The sequence below is a fragment of the Meriones unguiculatus genome, chromosome 1 (genome assembly GCF_030254825.1).
Source record: "Meriones unguiculatus strain TT.TT164.6M chromosome 1, Bangor_MerUng_6.1, whole genome shotgun sequence".
Classification (NCBI taxonomy): domain Eukaryota; kingdom Metazoa; phylum Chordata; class Mammalia; order Rodentia; family Muridae; genus Meriones; species Meriones unguiculatus.
This window is the reverse complement of record NC_083349.1, coordinates 84,606,038-84,628,902: the sequence shown is the minus strand read 5'-3', so window position 1 is coordinate 84,628,902 and position 22,865 is coordinate 84,606,038. Positions and strand designations below refer to the sequence as shown.

The 22,865-nt window shown below is 41.3% G+C and overlaps 1 protein-coding gene across 3 annotated transcripts in view; it reads left to right on the top strand.

Moving 5' to 3' along the window:
* Positions 1 to 22,865, top strand: part of Ptdss1 (phosphatidylserine synthase 1) — a 66,277-nt gene that overhangs the window by 24,367 nt on the left and 19,045 nt on the right. For all 3 annotated transcript variants that reach the window (XM_060393066.1, XM_060393060.1, XM_060393070.1), the window contains 5 exons: positions 3,832 to 3,990; positions 7,101 to 7,252; positions 10,947 to 11,088; positions 12,843 to 12,955; positions 15,716 to 15,781. In XM_060393066.1, coding sequence (XP_060249049.1) covers positions 3,832 to 3,990; positions 7,101 to 7,252; positions 10,947 to 11,088; positions 12,843 to 12,955; positions 15,716 to 15,781 — 632 coding nt within the window. The remainder of the gene's footprint in view (positions 1 to 3,831; positions 3,991 to 7,100; positions 7,253 to 10,946; positions 11,089 to 12,842; positions 12,956 to 15,715; positions 15,782 to 22,865) is intronic.

Genomic DNA, 22,865 nt, shown 5'->3' with positions numbered 1-22,865 from the left:
CTTTGGATTCTTTCATTGTTGGCTGGAGAGAAATGATTTTCTTTGTGAGGTGTTTAGAAGGACATTCCTTTTTAAAGCTAGATCTGGTGGTGGGCATATAAAAACCACCATTGAGGAGGTTGAGATTGGAGAATTCTGAGTTCAAGGCCGGCTTGGGTAGCTTAGTAAGACCTGTCCTCTAAAAGCAAAAATAGGTCTAAGATGTGGCTCAGCAAGAGAATTCTTACTCAGCATCCCTCATGTCCTAGTGCTGGGGATGGGAGGAAGGGGAGGAGTAGTTCTTTCATGTAAATCTTGTCTGTCAATCACACTCATCCTGGGTTCACTGTTTTTGCCATACCTTCACCTGCCACCATTCCTGGTCTTGACATACTCTGGTGTGTTGAAATTCATGCTCATATTTTCATTTAGGATTGCTTCTATAAATTGGAGTCAGAGATAGAGTTACTCATCTTAATAGAGGCACTTTTTTGTTTATTTGTTCATGTTTTCTTCTTTTTTATTTTTTTATTTTTATTATTAATTACATTTTATTAGCTCTGTATCCCACCTGTATCCTGCTTCCTCATTCCCTCCCGATCCCATCCTCCCTCATCTCCTCCCTGCTCCTTTCCAAGTCCACTGTTTGGGCCTCCCCCCCTTTCATCTGACCCTGTTTTATCAGGTGTCTTCAGGACTGGCTGCAAAGTCCTCCTCTGTGGCCTAGCAGGGATGCTCCTCCCTTGGGGGGGGGGGTCAAAGAGCCTGCCATTGAGTTCCTGTTAGAAATAGTCCCTGCTCCCCTTACTAGGGTAGCCACTTGGTTACTGAGCTACCACAGGCTACATCCGAGCAGAGGTTCTAGGTTATATCCACACATGGTCCTTAGTTGGATAAACAGTCTCATATAAGACCTCTGTGCCCAGATATATTTGGTCCTTGTGGAGCTCCTATCCTCTCCACATCCTACTAACTCCCTTTTCTTTCATATGATTCCCTGCACTCTGCTGAAGTTTTGGTTATAAGACTTAGTATCTGCTTTGATACACTGCTGGGTAGTCTTTCAGAGGCCACATGTTTTCTTCTTTTAAGATAGGTTCTTATATATAGCCTGTGCTGGCCTCTGACTCACTATGTAACTGAGGATGGCCTTGAACTGATCTTCTTGCTTCTGCCTCCCAAGTACCATGAGGTACGAGAGGCTTGCACAATTAGGCCATACTGGAGCCAATTTCTAATCTAAGAGTTTATAGTTTCCTGCTTTTTAATGTGATTCTGTTTCGGGGGATATAGTTCAGTGGTAGAGTGAGTACCTGAGTTCAATCCCTAAAACCAAAGTAAGATTTTTAAAAAAATATATTAAAAATTTCATAAATGTCAAACTAGTTTGGAAAGCACAGCTCTTTTTTGAAAAAAATATTTTGCAATCATTTTTAAAAGAAGTATAGATGTCTTTGTTTGATTGGTATTGACTGAGCTTTTCATCTCTGCTGGCACCTTACTGGTGATAGTGGGAAACAGTTGGGCGTGTTCTCCATCTTCTGGAGGTTAGAGGTACAGGCAGCTAAAGTTAAAGTTGTTGGCTATTGTACCATAATACACACACTTAAAGGAAATTTCAACATGTTTTTATAAATTTTAAACACATGTAAAAGTGCAAAGACTCCGATCCCCTTACACCCATTACCTAGCTTCAACAAGTATTGATTTGTGATTAATGTCATCATTGTCCACCTCATTGCATTTTAAATCTGTTCACATATAGCAATCGAAGAAGTATAAATTCCTTTCATTTTTTTTCCCAAATACCTCACAGTTATCATGTGGAGTTGGTAGTCCCCAATTGTCTGATACATGTTTTTTATACCTCAGTCATTCACAGTGTGGCTCCAGTGAGGTCCTGATGTTTTGATATATTCTAAGACTTTTGATCAATAGTTTCCCTATGCATGCTTTCTTTTTCCTTAAAGTTTCTTTATCTCATAGAGTTTTTCACATAGGAATTTTGTAGCTTGCCTTTGGGACATTGTCATTTGTCAACCTGCCCCTCCACACCCCAGATTTCTGGCACATTAGAAGTAGGAGTAGTTGCTTGTCTTAGTTTACCTTTTATTCTGTGATAAAATACCACAACCAAAAGTAGCTTGGAAAGGAAAAGGTTTACTTGCCTTACATGTCCCAGGCACAGTTGATTACTGAGGGAAGTCAGGTCAGGAAGTCAAGCAGTAGCAGAGGTTGGAGCCATAGAGGAATGCTGCTGACTTACTGGCTTGCTCAGCTTGCTTCTTACACAGCCCAGGACCTGCCCAGGTGGACACTTCCCACGGTGGACAAGACCTCCTAATCCAGAAAGTATCCCACAGACCAATCTGATAAACACATTCCTCAGTTGAGGTCTCCTCCTCTCAGTTGACTCTATTTTGTGTCAAGCTAGCAAAAAACTAACCAACACAAGGCTGGGATGGGATTTGTCCCTCCTCCATTCTTATCTTGGGAGTGCATCATACTTAGTGCCATCTCTGATAGCATCCATTGTTTCAACTACAGATGGGAAATATTCAGACGAGACCATTAGCACTTTACTGAACATGAACAGACTGTTTTCTTGTAAATTTTTTTTCCAAACCAAGCATTTCTACTGTGATAGGTAGGACAAGTAACCTAGAAATGACTTCATATATGTAGGAGGATGTGCATAGATTGTACACAAAAACTGCCATTTTAAATTGGGGTCATGAGCATCTGCATTTTGGTATCCTCCAGCTATCCTGGGACCTATTCCCTGGGAGATGAGGCAGCCAAACATCTATGACTGCCTGCAGCAAGGACCTCAGGGGCCTCTGGTGGTAATTAATTGGGGCCTCTGGAGGGGATTAATTGGTGAATCTAGTCTTTAAAATTCTATTACTAGGTTATGCAAGTTGGCTGTTTATAGGTTTTAAAATGTCTACCTGTAATGAAATTATGAATATATTTACAAAGCTTCCAGAAACACTTCCAGTGCTGAGTGGCCACTAAAAGCAGACTCCCAACCTAGGTCCGCCCTGAGCAGCTTTTTCCAGAATAATCACAGGGTGAGAGGTTGAGGAAATCTGGACTGTTGGCACCTTGCCGCTGTCCTTAAGTTAACAGATAAGCTGCTTCAGCCCCAGGGTGTTTTCCTGTCAGCCAAGAAGAGCCAGTAACAAGAACACACTTTTCAGGATCTGGGAACTTGCCTCTATCTAGTATTCCTGCAGTGAATGAAGATATTGAGAGGACTCCACACTCATACATGTCCAGTTCAATTTAGAAGAAGCTGTAATAGCAAGAGTCTTAGAGTAATTTGTTAATTTGTAAGTGAGTTAGTATAAGGAGAGTTTCTAATTGGTAGTTTCTAAATGACAGTTGCAATACTGGGATAAAATAGTTAAGAACGTAATTAGACAAAAGTTCAGCATATCTTTAAAAAGTGATATCACATGTACCTGGTAACTGAGAAGCTGAATAAAAGCTAGCAATAGAAAAAAGGAATTCAGTAGACTTGGAAATTTTAAAACACTTTCTAAAAATCATGGGCTGAAGAAGAAATTATGGCTGAGTATTTGTAAATTCCTGATGACAATGAAATACTAAGTACATACAGCAAGGGACTTCTGAGAAGATGAAAAGCCTGGACTGCTTTATTGGATAAGAGCTGACTCAAAACTGTACTAATTATTATATAAACTCAAAGATGAAAGTCCCCAAGCATTTAAAAATGTTGGGTCCATTCTAATTTTAGCTTTGAATATATTGTATATTTCTAAGTAATTTTAATCTTGTATTTGTTATGCAAGCAGTTATCATGTTTAAACTCTTTATGTGGATCAGGAGTATGCTGTGAACTGCCACGTGATCACCTGGGAGAGAATTGTCAGTCACTTCGATATATTTGCATTTGGGCATTTCTGGGGCTGGGCCATGAAGGCCTTGTTGATCCGTAGTTACGGACTCTGCTGGACAATCAGTATCACCTGGGAGCTGACAGAGGTAAGATGTGGGCAAGGCAATCAACCAGGACTATGCAGTCACCATGTGTGTAAGGAAGCTTCATACCCTGGGGAACAAAAGTGGACTCATATAATCCCGTGACAATACTGTGTACTTTTGTTTAGAAAGCAAAAACTAAATCTAAACAGAACTTTCTGTTCTGTAAGTCTTAAAAACAAATGAAACTAAGTTAATCAATGAGGTTGGACTCCAAATTGATAGAAATCAGGGGAAAGAGAAAACCTGTGTAGAAGTAAGTGAATCCCTTTGTCCTCGCACCACCAGCTTTCCTTTTAGATCTGTTGAATAGGGTGCTCTGGATTAGAAGAGCATCACAGATGTTTTGTCTCTGACTATAACTTCCCAATAGGCTTCATTACCTGCGATCAAAAGTTAGTCCCCGTGAATTAATGAGAGGTACACTCTCAAGAAACTATTAACAAATTGAAAATTGGAGAACTACTTCCAATTAGTTTTAGATTTATTATTCATTGCCAGCACACTGAATTTGGCTATGTGCACAGTGTATTTCTCAATGCCAGCCACTACTGACCTGAACTTACAGAAGCATTCCAATCAGGTGAGCTTCTGTCAGTGTGCTTCTAGTTTGGGAGGCCAGAGTTTGCAGTCAAACTATGGGTAGGGTTGCTTCCTTCTGAGCATTGCTGTGGGCACAACCTAGGCCCTCCCTCTTAAGAGAGCCTTTGCCCACTTGATACAGTCTTTAGCATTCCTTGATTAACGAATGCATCACCCTGATCACTGACTTTATGATCAGGTGGCCTTCTCCCTGTGTCTGCGCTTTCACAGGCTCCTTTTTATAAAGGCATGAGTCATAAATGGGTCAGGCCTTACTTACTACACACTACAGTGTGACCTCTGCTTAAGTTGCTATCTCTGCAATGACTCCAGTTCCACGTAAGTTTGCTCTCTAAAGAACTGGAGGCCAAGGCATGGCAATTCTGAGAAGACAAGGCTAGGCTCAGCTCATCCATAATACTGCTTAGGCCCTTATGTCCTAGCAAGAATCCTCCGGATCAGCTGTATCTATTCCCATTGTACAGAGGAAAGAAACTGAGTTCAGCCTGACTTTGTAGAAGAGCCACACCTCCACTGCAGATGTAAAGCCCACCTTAGCATCTTGCTTGCCCGGTTGTTCTGTGACTGTAAAGTTACTGGCCTTTCTCAGCCACCTTTGCTTTCCCTTACTTGGAAGGGTATCTTCTACCCCTTTTTTTGCTGCTCCCTAGCATCCTCTGGTTCCAAAGTCCTGGAATCTATTCTGAACACATAAACAGCAGCTCAGGTCTTTTATCTTTCTGCTCCCGAGTTCATGTCTGATCTATCTTTTGTCTGAAAGATAGATGTAAAAGTGATCCTTTCCAGGACCTCTTCCTACAAACTCTTTAATGGTTCATTGCTCTTTAGAGACCGCTTATGTGTCCCAAAAGGAACTGACTACCGTGTCCCAGCCTGGCCTCACAGAGCCCATCTCCTCAAGCTTTCTTCTGGTCCATTTGTTTTTGTACTTTGAAGACCTTCTATATCAGAGCCTGGGCCCAATCCTTTCCTCTTTTCTTCTCCTCAACTGTTAGCTTGTTCTCTTCCTTGGCTGTACTTCTGAAGGAATACCTTTCCCACCCCTCCAATACCCATGTTCAACATTTAGACCTAGAAAGAGCCCCTCTAATACCCCTCATATTTCAGACCTTTTGTAGGCATCTTTTTTCTGCCTTAAGAGTATGTGACCATGTCTGCATGTTTCAGATCAATGTACTATATGCCTTACACTTCACACGTGCTCCCCAATTTTGTTGTGAGTGAATGAATAAAAGTGCCCCTGTTCTCAGCCTCCATCTCTTGGGGTTCTGTCTCACCCCAGAATTTGAAACCTTCCAGGAAGCACCTAGACTAAAGGGCATCTTTCATTCCCACTCCTGGCCATAGTTTTGTTTCATTGGCTTCTGTAGTTTCTTTTCCTTCTAGTCTTAGGACTGGTGTTCCATCTCTGCCTGGTAGTTTACAACCTGGAAAAGTATCTCAGTCATAATGCTAGCCCCTCCCTAACTCAGGACCACAGCAACCATAATCCCAGCATACAGTAGCTGTCCTGTAGCCTCTCAGTTGTAAGCACCGCCAGAAGAAATAGGGTTGTGTGCTACTGACTGACAGACTGCCTTACTGCACTGATGTAGCTTCACAGGATCTACTGTTAGTAGTTACTGACATCTCATATCTTTATGATTTCACCTTAAATTGGATCTTCTCTCAACAGGGTGTGGTGCTTCAGACATAGCTGACACACCCTTTGTTTTGGACAAAACAATTTCCAAGACACTTTGTCTCACTCTTGATCTTAGTAGGGACCTCTCTGGCACGGCCACATTTTCCTTCTCTTGAATTCAGTCATTTCTGTTCACATTCCTACTCCAGCATGGTTTCCTTCCAGAAACTATTTCCAGAGTCCATCTTGTCCCCACAGTCCATTGATGTCGCCACTGTAGCACTTGTCCCAGTTTAGTTTATTCAACCTCTAGATACTTGCCTAGACTTTCTGTTGTTTGGCTACTATACATACTGTAGTGCCTAAGGAAGGAAAACATCACTGGGCACCAAAAGTGAAAAATGTCCTGTTGAGCCTCTGAGGTTCCTTCACTATGAAATCAGTAGCCAACCTTTCTATAATTACTCACCATTGGCCACCATTCGGAATTTTTCCAAATGCACAGCTTGCATTCTCAAGCTTTCCATTTAGAATATTTTGCTGTACTTTGTTGTCAGCTTTGAAATGTTTCTCTTTTTTCTCCTTGAAGATACTTCTCTGTGCCATTAGCCAATATGACTCATTGGACCTGCCACTGTTTCTTAGAATCCAGTTCTTTTGTTTTGTTCTGTTTGTTCTTAAAAGAGAACTATTTGAGTAAATGTTTTTTGAAAAACAAAACAAAAAACTGTTCAATATAAAAAGCCAGAGACTGATTCAGACCTTGTATACTTTGGGGAAAAAAGAAAACACATTTTCTGAAACAGTATGCTATTTAAAAAATAATGCATATACATGGTGCCCCATTGACACTCTCCTCCTAGCTGTCATCTCTTGTGTTCCTCAGCTTTTCTTCATGCATCTTCTGCCCAACTTTGCTGAGTGCTGGTGGGACCAGGTCATTCTGGATATCCTGTTGTGCAATGGCGGTGGCATCTGGCTGGGCATGGTCGTTTGCCGGTTTTTGGAGATGAGGACTTACCACTGGGCAAGTTTCAAGTGAGTCCTCTTTTTTGGAACCTTGGTCATGGTGTCTGGGTCTTAGTATGATCCCATTAATGGATGGATGCACTTTGGCAATTGAAGCACAGATAATTATAAATCTGATTTCAAACCTCAATCTGGAAACCACTGCTGAGTATAGTCATTCACACATGTCATCTCGGCAGTTGAGAGGCTAAGGCAGGAGGATTATACAAGTTCAAGGGCATTCTGGGCTATGAAGTGCTTTTCATGCCAGCTTGAGGTTACATAGTGAGATACAAAAAGCAAATAGCAAAAAAGTTGTAGAAAATGCTAAATCATTTACCATTTTGTCTTTTCACCCTGAATGTTTAAAGGTTCTAAGCATACTTTTGGTTCAAAATAATTCTTACAGTCACTTGTTTTAATTAACTTCCTTAGCCTGAGTCTAAACTCTCATCTTTGGACTGAGTGCGCTGCCTCTGTAACTTTTATCAGATCATTGTAAAACATTAAGTTCATCATGCCACACCCTGTTTTAGTTAGGGTTTTATTGCTGTGAAACGACACTGTGATCCCTGCAAGTCTTACAAGAGCAAACATTTAATTGGGGCTGGCTTACAGGTTCAGAGGTTGTGTAGTCCATATCAGCATGGTGCCACACAGGGAGCCATGGTGCTGGAGAAGGAAGCCATAGAGAATTCTGTATCTGGATCGGTAGACAGCAGGAAGAGAGAGTGATACCAAGCCTGCCGTGATTGTCTAAAAAACCCAAAAGCCCACTTTGATTTACACTTCCAGCAATGCCAAAGATACTCCAACATGGCTACACCTCCTAGTAGTTTCACTCCCTATGAACCTATGGGGCCATTTTCATTCAAACCATTGTACACTCTGTTTGGCTTCTCCAAAGTATCTATCCATGTCCTGGGAGGTAAGATCCTTTACCATGTCATGCAAGGCACCCAAAGTTCCATGACTGTCCACAAGTTTGTTCTTTGCCAGGACTTGGTCTACATTCTGGAAACTAGGCTGTTCTACTTTCCTTTGTTGACCCTGATTACTTGTAATTTTATCAGGACGCTTGTCTTGACTCTAGCTTGAGTGTCACACCCTTCTCTCTGCTTATAGGAGAGCAGTGTGTGTCATCACTGTTGCTTCATCATGCTTAGTTCAACTTGCTGTTCAGCTGATGATGGGAAAGGGTATGGACGAGGCAAAGAGCTAAGGTGTGATTATGGAAGCAAATGTTCTCACTTCTTTAGGAAGTTTATATCACAAAATCTGAGCATACTTATATACAAGCTATAAAATAGTAATTGGTTCATGTTCATTTAGTTATTTCCAGGGTTTTACTGTTACAAAGCTACAGAGAAAATCATGACATCTATGGATCTCTATGTGCATTTCTAGTCCTTTCTCTCTTTATTTGGTAAACTTCTTATAATTAGAATATGCTAATTTACAGTCTCACCCATCATGAATGTGTAGACATATTTATTTCTTGAATCTGTTTATAAAATTTTCAGATTTGTCCCACATTAAATTAAAAGGATTTCTGACTAATTCTTCTGGAGTTTCTCTTCACTGCCTTTTATATTTGAATAATACTTGCATGTTGCTATAAATGGAACTTTAGTTTTCCATTCTGACAAACCCCACCCCCACAGTAGTTGGCTTGAGCCCAGTGCCACCATATACTGAGCACGTTCTTGACCACCAAGTCCTCTTTTCACCTCCAGTCACATTAAGCTGCTGTGACTGCCTTCAGCTCACTCTGTAGTCCAGACAGACTTTAAATTTGTAATCCTCCTGCCTCAAACTTTTAGGATTACAGGCCTGCCCACCAGGTACCACTTCTTTCAGTTTTTCGATTGTATGGTTTTCATTAGAAATAATAATGTTTGCTCTATCTCAGAGTTTTTGTTTATTGTTTGTCTGGTTTTTTGTTGTTGTTTTCTTTGTTGTTTTTTTTTTTTTAGATGGAATCTACTAATATAGCTCAGGTTGACCTTGAACGCTATCATCCCGATTTATCCTCCTGCATACTGGGATTATAAACCTACATATTCAGCCTAGGTCAGATTTATATTGGAATGTGGTTGAAAGGGGAAGTTTTATACCTTTTGCCATTAATTACTGGCTTCTCCTCTGGCTTACTAATAATCCCTACTTTGCCTATTGAGTTGAGGCCTTTTAATTATTTAAAGACAGTCTGCTATGTAACAGTATCTGAGCTAGACACTGCTCAAGCAAGTGAAGCAAAGTGCCACTTTGGAGCCACACATCAGTTCTGAGGGTAGACACTGTGGCTTTCTTTGGGGTGGCAATAGTGAGGCCAAGGCAGTTTGCCTAATGACATGGTCACTAAGCAGTGGAGTATGAATTTATGCCAGGCTGACTCAAATACAGCCACAGTACTTCTCCATGTTTAAACATTTATCCTTCCAAGGTCAGTAGAATCATTTTGTCAAGATGCCAGAACATAAGCCCACTACTAAACAAAGGCTCAGTATTCTAAAAGTCACATTAAATATTTAAATGAGTATAGACTATGTTAAACTAAATTAACCTCTTTACTACATTAAATATTCTCTTTCTGGATTGTGATGTTTTTACTTTTGTCATGTTTGGAATTTTGGAAATACAGGTCTTTTGCCATACTTGTTGATTTGAGCAGTCCCTGTTCTTGTTGCTATTGGCACTCCAACCTTACTGGGACGTGTCGTCCCAGCACATTCTTCTGCTGAGAAGACGCATAAGGCGAGTAGACAAGAGACCTGACATGCTTTCCTCCTGTCTTCTACCCCTCTCTGTCCAGAAGACACTTTCTTGTTTATGTCATTGGCACTGGGCATACAGTCTAAACACAAGGTTCCTCCATATAAACCTTTGTTGAATTAGATTCCCCAACTGTTATTTAAATGGCTTGGAATTACAGCTTAACTGGGATAATTGAAAGGCTGGGATTATATCCAGTTACTATGTTGAAAAATGTGGTTTTACACATTTCTACTGTTTGCACCTAAATCTTTTCACAGTATTTTCTCTATAAGATACATTGTTCCTGTCATGAGACACTTAAATGAGTGATTTCCAGGATTAAACTCATGAAAAGTTAAACATGACTGTCACTACAAACTTTGGGGAAGGATGGGGGGAATAAAGGATATTGGTGAGCTCAGGAACATGCAACATGAGCCCTTTTACCACAACATCCCCTTTGGAGACAGTGGTGGGAATAAAATCTTTACTCCATCTATATTCTTCTTGGATGCTTCTAGGTTGTGTCTGTAATGCCTGTTGATGTCTTTTGTCACCACTACACAAGCTGAGCTCTCTCTTAGTTGAGCAGTACCCAGATTCCTGATCTCATTGACATTGCTGTGTCCTACCCATCATCCCTGAAGTCCCCCAATCCAGTGTGCCTCTGTGTCCTTTGCTTGAGACCCTTCCAATTGAAAGGATCCTCCCTGTTCTTGAGCACTTGCGAGAATATCAGCAGTCCAGTTTTCTTGTTAGCCTCTTTTTGTTTTGTTTTGTTTTCTCAAGATGGGGTTTCACTGTAATCTTGGCTGTCCTGGACTTGTTTTTTAGACCATGCTGGCCTTGAACCCACGGAGATTTGCCTCTCTTTCTGAGTGCTGGGATTACAGGCATTCTTCCCACAGCATCTGGCTTTTTGCCCCTTTTTTCACCCCTGGATTTTCATTGTTTCCATTTCTTCTAGGGACATCCATACCACCACAGGCAAGATCAAACGTGCTGTGCTGCAGTTCACCCCTGCTAGCTGGACTTACGTCAGGTGGTTTGACCCTAAGTCTTCCTTTCAGAGAGTGGCTGGGATATACCTTTTCATGATCATCTGGCAGGTAATCTTATAGATGCCCATTCTAGGTGGAAAAAGCGAAATATAAATCTTCCTGAAGCCTAAAATTAATGGTAGATTACATTTTCAGCTGGGTACTTTGGAAGAGTTTTTTTAGCTGGCATATAGGGTAATTAAAATCTAGGTTACTCTGTCTGAGGAGTTGCTTCAGTGTGGAGAAATTTTAAAATAAGAGTCTCTGAGTTATAAATTAGAAACTGATTTCCTGGAAAAGATCATATTCATCACACAATGAATTAGGTCTTGCATTGTTCTGAAGAATATTTCCAAAAGCAAAGGAATTATGAGAAGGCTTTCCTTTAGTTTTTAATATTAGTGTTTGTATAGCTGGGTGACAGATACGGAAAGGCAGTTGTTTATAAAAATGACTCTCCTAAGTGGGCTGGTGTTGTGATTTGTTTTTTCCTTATTGAAAGGAGCCATAGCTGGGTTTCCTAGCGCCCAGCCACTAAATCTTTTCTTCTATTCCTAAATTACTCTTTAGTGGACAAACTGTACCTCAGCTTTTCCCAGTTTATGTAATGTGCAGAGAGCTGACTCAGCCATGGAAATGGAACCATTAGATACTGTGGATCTTGGAGCAAACTGGGGGAGAGAAGCAGAAATTCCAGATGGAGGAAATCTCAATAGTCACTAGAGAAGATTCTCATCATGCCTCAGGCTTTTTTTTTTTTTGGCTTCCTGTCTACAGGAAGCCTCTTTCAGATGGACCTCTCCATGAGAAACTAGGTTTCACTTAAAGGGTCTTTAAGAACCATCAAACATAAAATTTACATCCACTAGTTTGCATGTATGCACACCCACCCGCTTACAGTAAGTGTATACATAAATGAGAATTTTCAAAATTGAGATACAATGGAAAAGATTTGTTACATACACTTTTAAGAAGAAAAAACCTTGTTCATACATGAAAATCAATTCCTCTCTTGATAGATTTGATAGATGGAGTTGATGTGTAGAAATGTAGGTGAGTAAATCTATGATCACTATGGTTTGGAGATACTACTCTGTCTCCATATATGCAAGATTGTTCTGAAGATCTAGCCAACTGCAAATAAAAATATTTTACAAAAATCGTTGCAAACTGGGAGTGGCATTTGGGAGAATGAGATAAGATTAATGCAAGTTCAGTACCAACTGAGGCTACATGGTACCAGGTCAACCAGCACTGTATTAGCAAGACTCTGTCTTGGAACACCACCAACAAAAACATCTGTCCTGAACACACACAATACATGACTCTATAGTCGTCTCTCAGATGGACCTCAAGCTTCATAAGTCAGTGATGACTTATCAACAGTTGGGCTTTCTTTAGACCTGGCCTGAATTCTATAAGGCTATAGAAGGACTGATTTGGATTATTTTCCCTGAGCTTAAAGTCTGTCCTGACTGTCCCAGAAGATCACATAAAGGAAACAAGTGACAGAAATGCAAAACAGGAAACATTTCAAATAGTTGAGGACCAGAGATTATGCACTCTCTTCCCACCACTGCAGTCATACCTATGCATTCATACATCATACACACGCACACACACCCTAAGGACCTGCTCCCAGTTGATCGGGGGTTATATACTGGTATTACTTCTTTAAGTGTCAATACTTGGGAAACCCCATATGTGTTCTGAAAATGCTTTGGACATACTAGTTATTTTTAGCTCTGGAATGTCTGTTTAAGAACCTGTGTGCTCACAGTGTAACCCCTAACACCAGGGTGATTTATCTCTCTTCTCTTCAGCTGACTGAGTTGAATACCTTCTTCTTGAAGCACATCTTTGTGTTCCAAGCTAGCCATCCCCTAAGCTGGGGTAGAATTCTCTTCATCGGATGCATTACGGCTCCCACAGTGAGGTAATTCTATCCGGTCCCACTGCCATTTATTGAGGACATATAGTTGCTTTGTGATTTCTACCCTAGCATAAGAGCTGTCACTTCAATTAGCATATTTTCTGTGTAATGCTTTTCTAAATAATTGTTTGTCCATAATATTAAGAAAATGTTTTGATCTGAGGCCTCAGTACAACAGTGAGAGTTTTTAAAAGAAACAGGATAGACATCAGAAGATTAAAATAAGGAACAATACAGGAGCCTACCACAGAGGGCCTCTGAAAGACTCTACCCAGCGGTTTATCAAAACAGATGCTGAGACTCATAGTCAAACTTTGGGCAGAGTGCAGGGAATCTTATGAAAGAAGGGGGAGATAGAAAGACCTGGAAGGGACAGGAGCTCCACAAGAACAACAAAACCAATAATTCTGGGCCTAGGGGTCTTTTCTGAGACTGACACCCCAACCAAGGACAATTCATGGAGACAACCTAGACCCCCTGCACAGAGGTAGCCCATGGTAGCTCAGTCTCCAAATGGGCTCCCTAGTAAGGGGAACAGGGGCTATCTCTGACATGAACTCAGTAGCTGGCTTTTCTTTGATCACCTCCCCCTGAGGCAGACACAGCCTGACCAGACCACAGGGGAAGACTATGAAAGACAGTCCTGATATGAGACCTGATAGGCTAGGGTCAGATGGACAGGGAGGAGGTCCTCCATTATAAGTGGACTGGGGAAGGGGCATAGAAGGAGAAGAGGGAGGAAGGGCAGGATTGGGAGGGGACAAGGCTGGGGCTACAGCTGGGATACAAAGTGAATAAATTGTAATAAATAAAAAATTATATAAAAATACTGATGATGAAAAGAAAAAGAAAAGAAAAGAAAAAAAGACTACTTAGTGACATACCCATAGAACTGTCCTTGTTTTCAACACCTGTGTAGTCATTTCTACTGGTGTTCCCACATCCAGTTAAAAAGTAGTAAAGATGATACTGAGGTTTCCTAAAAATGAGATTGTTGGTAAATAAAAGTGTCTGTGTAGAGTAGAAGTCACGAGTGACATTAATTTTATAATGAAACTTTGCTGATATTCACTTAAGCTGATTCTCCCTTTAAGTGCCCTATAGTCCTTCAGAACAGCCATGGGGTCCATGCCATTACTCTTCTGCATTCATGTACACCCACAAGGGCAATCTAAGGCAGCACTTTTTCTCTTGTGTTAGTTTCTTATTTAGAAATGGCATTTACATTGTATAACTCCTAAAGAGTACAGTAGCCACATCAGAGGTCTGCTGAAGAAACACAGACACTAAGCAGTCACAGGAATTGTTACATTAAAAACAAACAAACAAACAAACCATAGAATTATTTAGCTTATTCTCACCCACCCCACCCCCTTAATTTTCATTTTAAAATGTTTTTGTGTTGGGATGGGGCTGAGGACTCAGGCATGTGTGTACCATGGTATTCTTGTGGAGGTCAGAGGACAAGTTGCAGGAATTCAGTTTTCTCAGGAATTGAACTATAGATTGTCAGCCTTGACTCAGCTACTTTCTAGCCCCATCATCATTTAAAACTATGTATTTTGAACCACACAGGTGGAGGGACTACCTTGCCAGGAAGAGGAGATATAATTACCTTGCTCAGCCATTGCTTCTTATCATCAATCATTGTTACTGCCAACACCAACAAACAAAATTAGAAAAAACTATTCTGTAAAGGGCAACATGTTAACCTAGTAAAGGCAAATAAGGTAATAAAAAGGGCAACGTGCCTACTTAGTAAAGGCAAAAGAGATAATAAAATGTGGGTAAAATGAGAAAGCCTGTATTCACATTATTTCACTGGGGACTTTGAGGTCATGGTTCATGAGTGAGTGTTATATTGTATCTGAGTTCAACATAGATGTAAAATCTATGATGTAAAATCTAGGATATTTCTTTACCACAGGAATCTCTCAAATCCTCAAGGGAACCTGTAATTTCCCCCAAATGGTGAGCTCTTAGTTTACTTGCCTCCTGTAGGCATGGACAGACCTTGGGAGTACTTGTGAGACTAAAAGCCACACTGTCTTAATGATAGCCACTCACTGAATATAGCCATGCATACTGAAATGTGTGATACCAAATTTCTAAGTGTTTATTCAAAGGCAATACAAAATACTATCCAAGTATTTTTATTTATATATTGGTCACTTTATTAAAGTGATTTTTATCTGTCTTATTTATCTTTATGTGACAGCTGGAAACATTTAAATGGCATTTATGGCCCTTCTCTAGTTCTAACAGTGGATGCTGCTCAGAGCACTTGAACTTTCTTTGCTAATCTTGTCAGCAACATTCAGAGCCCTGGTATGCAGCTATAGTAAGTGCAGCTGGGAGCCCTCCAGTTTCTGCAAGGCAAAGATGTCTCCATTTTTACCTGGTTATAATCAATACCCATAAACCTGAATATGCGATAAGAGACAGTTGAAGCCTGAAACTAACCCTCAGGAGTGGTCTCCATTCCACAGGGAGGCTGGATCAGGCTCAGGACTGTGGGAATGGTGCTGGACCAGGGCTGCCTTTGCCAATAGTATGTAAACTGAGCTCCCTTCATTCCCACCCAGCCCAAACTCAGAATCTCTTACAGGAATGTTTGAATAGCTCTTGTTGGCTGTTCCCTTGAGCAGAACAGGACTAGGCTACTGCAGTATGATGAGCAAGGCAGGGCAGGTTTTATATTCCCTCAGTCAGAGTGATACCATTGCGTAGAGGTGCTCATGAATTCCGTTTTTACTCTTTCAGACAGTACTATGCCTACCTCACCGACACACAGTGCAAGCGCGTAGGGACACAGTGCTGGGTGTTTGGGTGAGTATCTGTGATTTCAGGGGTTTCACAATGATTTGAGCCCCTAAAGTTCTTTGAATAGTTCTTGTTAAGAGTTTTTCAGTGTAATTCCCCAGGAAAGAAGTTGATTAAGTCAAAAACTATTTCCAGCAGAACTCAGAGACCTTGCTTTACAAAATAAATTAGATCCAGTATGCATCTGTTGAATTTCTGTGAGCAAATTTATTTTGGTACATCATCCTATCCTGGGATGAACTACACTTCATGTTATTTCGACCTTAGACAGCCCCCATGAAACAGTTTATTGCATACCACAAAGTATAATTTCACTGCTCCAAGAATTCAGACACATGGTAACAGATTGTGGGTACAAATGCTGTTTCTTAATACAGTTTATTGTTTCACACGCCCTGTTTGCCCACCAAACTCCTTTATGGGTGAGCCTCTTTTCTGTGTCAGGTAAGTCACTCTGCTGTTTAAATACCAACAGTCTACTACATTATTTCACATCCAGAATTCAAGAGGGGTCTGGGTAAACTGATGTAGGAAGATGAGTCCCTGAGGTAGCCTAGGTTCAAGACCTAATCTAGGTTCTAATTTGAGTGTGACAGTATAGAATAAATGACTTCAGGAAGAGTTAGAAATTATTGCACACATAGGTAAAACTTGTAAGCAAAATATAAAAGGAACTATCATGCAAAGATGATCCAAAGGTGAGCACTTTGACCTTGCCTTTCCTCTATCATTCTCCTGTGTATCTGAGTATAAGCATGCTGTTATCATGAAGACTCCAAGAGTTTCCCTATGCTTTTAAAGAATGAAAACACAGATGGGCAGGTGGGTGCAGCAGTACATGCCTGTAATCTTCGTACTCTAGGAGGCAGAGGTAGGCAGATCACTGTGAGTTCAAGGACAGCCAAGGCTACACAGAGAAACACTGTCTGGGGGTGGGGGAGAATGCAGATACTCAAGTTAGAATTCAGTAAGTGCCTCTCCTCCCCTAGGAGGTAAAGAGCCTTTGTCACTAGTTTCTCCTGAGTCTGTAGGGTAAGTTCTTTTTCCTGCCCAGGTGACTCCAGCTTCAGGTAGATTGTTTCTTTTGTTTAGTGCTGTGTGGGAAGAAGTTACAGTTCCAGGATTCTATCGAACTGTGACAAAGTACATCTACTGACTTCACCTATTTAATCTCTTAGAAGGAGTTGTGTTGGCTGTTCTTCCTCTTGTCTGTTGAAGGAATCTTTTCGGCAGTGAGCACTTTGTGCTCAGTTAGGATTTCCCCCATGTGCAGGTTTCCTTCATATTTACAAGTATTCAGCAAACATCTCTCCATAGAAGTGAATCAGTTTACAAGTAGAAAGAGACATGGTTCAGACAGGTGGGTTTAATGTGACAGTTTCCTTCTAATTGCATATTCAAGAAGTATAGTCCAGAAGAAACAGCAAAATCCACAGGTCAACAGGCATGGCAAAAAGCACTGGTAAAAAGATGTGCCTTATGGAACAGTGATTGAAATAAAGTGCCAGGGTCTAGAGCAGTGGTTCCCTCAACCTGTGGGTCACGACCCATTTAGGGGGAGGTCAAAGGACCCTTTGACACAGGTCACATATCATATCACATATCACATACTGTTATGATTCATAACAGTAGCAAAATTACAGTTAGGAAGTAGCAACTAAATTTATGGTTGGGGATCAACACAGCATGAGGAACTGTAGGATCACAGTGTTTTTAAATGTTAAGAACCACTGGTCTAGAGAGATAGTTCCTCAGTTAAGAGCTCATACTGCTTTGACAGAGGACAGGAGTTCTGTTCCCCGCACCCATGTTGGGCAGCTTACAACTGCCTCTAGCCTGTAACTCCAACCTCAGTCACCTGTACACATACTTAAAACTGTTAAGAATAAATCTTGAAAATACAAAGTCAAGTGCAAATGGGAGCTGTTCAGGGACTGAGACCTGCTAGAACGCAGGCCAAGAATAAGGAGTCTTGAATCTCCAGGTACTGAGTGTTCACCCCCCCCCGCAGGCCTCTATCGCCCAATTGCCCGCACATTATTTCCTCTCTCATCAAAATACAGAGCACTTAAGTGTATTATTTCCTTTAATAATTAGTAATGCTTTATGCCTTTTTGTTACTAATTTAGGAATGACCCCAGACTTTAGCAGGATGTGGAGGAAAAGGAGTATCTATATCCTATACATAATGACATTTTATCTTTTTGGAAGGTGGGAAAAGACAGGGCAGAGGTCAAACAGAGCCACCCACCTCATATTTTCTTTCTACCATTTCACACATTTTTCTTCTGCGGGAGATATTTTGGCTCTTTTGGGCTGTTTGTTTTTGTTTTGTTTTTTTATAGAAATATTAACTCTTAAAATGCTTTTGTGAGTTATTTAATTAACTAACTATAGACGTGCTAGATTATCTCCCTCAGTTGTAACCTAGGTCTGACTTTTTGTTTTGTTTTGCATGTGTGTGAAGTGTGCCTGTATGTAGTAGAATGTGTGCCCACATCTGTGTGTGGGTTCATATGCAGTTGTGCGTAGGTTCATATGCATGTGGAGGCGTGAAGGTGAGTCAGATGTCTTCTTCAGTCGCTTTCTACTGTATTCATTGAGGCATCTCTCAGTTGACCCAGAGCTTACTAATTAAGAGACTCTAATTAGTCATTGGCGTCTAGGCTTTCCCCATCTCTGCCTTCTGAAGGCTAGAATTAGAGGCAAACTTTATATGCTCAACACTTTTGAATGTTTTTCAGATTTTGGGTACCTGAACTCCAGTCCTTATACTTTCACTGCAAGCCCTTTGCTGAGCCTCTCTTCCAGGGCCCACCATGCCTTTGTCACAGGCCTTAAATACCCTTCTCTGCTCTTCACCCCATCACCTGCCTCTTTACTTCATCATCCTCTTATTATTTAACCTGTTTTCAGCCTGCCATTCCCCACTCCTCAGCATGAGAATATCTTTCTGACATCTCAAGAACTCTAGCAGTAGCCTTTAAGTGATTTTAGTGACTGATTTTGTTTCCTTAGATCACATCTTGCCTCAAATCTAAAGGTATATAGACAGGGATCTAGACACAGAACCGATTGTCCCCATTCTCCTCCCTTTGGTTTCCTGAGGTCAGGGAGTCTTAGAGCACAGTCATAGCTTTCTCTCTTAGGCTCAGCGAAACTCTTGCTTCCTCCAAAAAAGGTCTTGAATCTTTCCAGCCAGAACTAGAAGCCTACTCCTGAACTACAGGAGAACTGCCTGGCTTCCTGGGTGATGTGAGAAGTTAAAATAGAAAACACTGGTCAAGTTTCCATTTTAGGGGGTGGTTCTACAATTGTACTCTGAGGATCAGTTCCTGTAAGTATCATCTAGAAGTGCAGAAACAGATTTGCTTCCTCTGCTGATTAATGAATTAAAGACAAGAAAAGGTTGAAAGTCAATCAAAACCAAAGTATATTTAAGAAGACAATTTTATTAGATTTTGAAAGAAAAAAATAAAAACAGGCCAGCTATGACTCTTAGCAGCTTCCCAAAGGAAGAAATGGAGAAAAGAAGGAAAAACCCATGATGGAAGAGTTAAGGCAAAGTGGGAGGTCGGGTACATGACAGACAGGAGGGCTTAGAAACAGTACAAGGAATCCCAAAATCCAGGAAAAAAAAAGGTGTGTGTGTGGGGGGACCTACTAGGTTCTAACTGGCATCTCAAAGAGAAAGGAAAATTACATGGAAAGTTCAACAGACTCAAAGAATTTTATAGTGGCTGGTAGAAATTGTGCTAGGAATAGAAAAGAAAGTCTGGAAATTCTGGAAAAGAAAGTCTGCTGCTTCACTAAAGGCATTAGTCCACCTATCTCTTTAGCATGACGAATAATAGTTTTACCTTTCTAAGGTGTGGTACCTTGTTTTGGGTAGCTTTGAATGTTAACTCTCAAGCCAGGCCAGAGGAAAAGTCCCTTAATGGACATTATTATTGATTACAGTTTCCCACATAGCTGTGGTGTTGATGTGGTCTCCTCAGAATCTAAGAGTAGGTTCTGCTGACAAGACAAAAGCCCTTTATAAAAGCTCAGGTTGGGCTTATACACTAAGTTTACTCAAATCTGGAGGTTTCCTGCCTCAGTTCCACTAATAACCTCACATACTGTCTTGCTCCATTAGCTGAGATACTCCTTACCCTTGGCCTTATCTTAACATCATCCTTTTTGTACCCAGTGGATATAGCTGCTGAATGGAAGAATGTGAGTGAGTCAGAAGACCTGGAATAACTAGGTCCGGATCTCCAGTGTCTGTTCTTAGGCAGAGGGCCTCAGGCAATTCCAGTGTTTATTTGCCTTTCAACTTTGCAACACCAAGATCAGCAGGTATCAAAGATTCAAGAGATGGGGGCACTAGCTGAGATCCATCTGGCTATATTATCTGCCTACCTCCTTCAGCCTAGAAAAGAACACATACTTATATTTGAACTGAGTAAAGGGAAGTGTCCACCCCAAGGCCTCCAGAGGTAGATGTGAGGTAAGGAGTATCTCAGTGAACAGGCTTCCACTATGCCAAGCCCAAACTAATGCCATTTGAGTCTTAGGAAAGCTGTGCTAACGTTTTAGAAGGTTGTTGTTGCTTAGGTATCAGTCTGTCCAGTTGGTTGAAAAGAGTGGCTAGTGGTGGAATGAGTTCCTGTGACTAGAACTAACTGCATCCATTCTCACCACTTCTCACCACCTCCTACTGATCATCATGCCAGACAGGAGAGGAGATGAGTTCTGAGATCTTTTTAGGTGACAATTGGATAGAGTGATACAACACAAGATCCACCAACCTGAACCTCCATGTCAGAATGTGAGTTGATCTCTTCTGGATCATACTCAGGAACATCTTTGAGGCAGAGTTGGGGCTCCAGGACAGCAGATAGTTACAGGTTCACCTAGCATTTGGATTTCCCCAGAGCAGCTTCTTTGACAGCCTTGAATTTGGGGGAACTTTGTTTTCTTGCTCTACTTGCCAGGGTATTATGTCTAGTTCAGTTGGGAGCCAGATGATTTCTAGCAACTAAACAATTTCATGTTTATTTTTAATAGTCTTTTCCTTTGAGGTGAGTAAGCCCCTCTGTTTATATGTTTATATATGTTACATATGTTTATATGTCCATGAACATGAGCCAAGGCAAAAAGCATATCAGCTTTCTGTGTAGATACTCACCTTTTTTCTTTTAGCCCTTTTTTTAAAAAAATTCATTCACTTTCCATTCCAATTTTAGCCCCCTACCTCCTCTTGGTCTTACCCTTTCTCCCTTTTCCCCCTATTCCAACTCCTCTACCCCTCAAAACAGCCCACCCCAGCAGTGGAAGTGGCATAACTGAGCACATCCTTTTCCACAGTGGCCTGGGAAGGCAGCTCCGCACCAGGGGAAAGTGATTGAAAAGCAGGCAAGAGACCTTATGTCAGAGACAGCCCCTGCTTCCCTTCGTAGGGAACCCACATGAAGACCAAGTTGTCCATTAGATACATATGTATAGGGACCCTAGGTCCAGTCTATTCATGGTCCTTGGTTGATGCTTCTGTCTCTACACTTGGCCCAGTTTTGGTTGTGAGTCTCCGCATCTGTCTCAACCCACTGCTGGGCGGAACCTCTCAGAGGACAGCTATGCTAGGCTCCCTTCTGCAAGCATAGCAGAGTATTGTTAATAGTGTCAAGGGTTGGCTCTTTCCCGTGGGGTTGTTCTCAGGTTGGGCCAGACAGGTTGGCCATCCCCTCAATTTCTCCTCTGTCTTTATCTGCACATGTTGTAGGCAGAGTAAATTTTGAGTCAAAGTTTTTGTGTGTGGGTTAGTGTTCCCTTCCCTCTACTAGGAGTCCTGTCTGGTTTGATGGTGTCTTCTTCAGTCTTCGTGACCCCCACTACTAGGAGTCTCAGCTAGATTCGCCCCCATATCTTCCCAGGAACTTAACCTGTCATAGGTCTCAGAGATGCCCCTGCTTACAGTTTCTCTTCACTCTGTAGGCCCTCTCTCCTGCCTGCTCTCCCCACATCTGATCCTTACCTTCATTTCACTCAGAAACACCTCTCCTATTTTCCTTTCTAAGTGAGGTTCAAGCATCCTCCCTTGGGTCTTCCTTGTTATTTAGTTTCTTGGGGTCTATGAGTTGTAGTATGGTTATCCTATACTACATGGCTGCTATCTGCTTACAAATGAGTACATATCATGTGTGTCTTTCTGGGTCTGTGTTACCTCCATTTGCCTGCAAATTTAATGATTTCCTTGTTTTTAATAGCTGATGTAGTATTCAATTGTGTAAATGTACCGCATTTTTTTTTAATAAATCCTCTTGTTGAGGGACATCTGGATTGTTTCCTTTTTCTGGCTATTAAGAATAAAGCCGCTCTTTGGGTGGATGACACCTAAAGGAACATCGGTACAAAGTCCCAATTTATTTCTAATATCAGAGATCAGACCTCTACTCTTGCCTGATGTGTCTAAAACAAAAAGGGGGAACTGTAGAGAGCTGCGTAATGCCGCGCCTTAAAGATGGAGCTGGTTTCCGCCTTCCACCTTCCCGATGGTGAGTGCTCTCTGTCACGAACAACTCCACATTTGGCTAAGGCCAAGGATCTGGCTTGCTTCCATGTATGTGGACCTATCTGCATTGCCCACGTGGCACGCTGGGGTTGGCTACCCAGAGGCTATTTAAGCTGTGGGCTGGCTTTCCCCAGGGTCAGAAGATTGTTCAAGGTTCCTGAATAAACTGCATTGAGAAAGAAAAAAAGAAAGAAAGAAATAAAATCTAGCCATTGGTTACAGCAAAATAAATAAATAAATAAATAAAGCCGCTATGAACATAGTTGAGCAAATGTCTTTCTTTACATAGTGGAACAACTTTTGCTCCAGGAGTGGCATACACAGGTATTGAGGCAGTGCTATTCCCAGTTTCCTGAGAAAGCACAGGATTGATTTCTCAAAGTGGTTGTACAAGTTTTGTATTCCCATCAGCAATGGAGGAGTGTTCCCCTTTCTCTACCTCCTTGTCAGTGTGTGCTGTCTCTTGAGTTTTTGGTCTTAGCTATTCTGAGGGGTGTAAGATGGAGTCTCAGAGACATTTTGATTTGCATTTCCCAG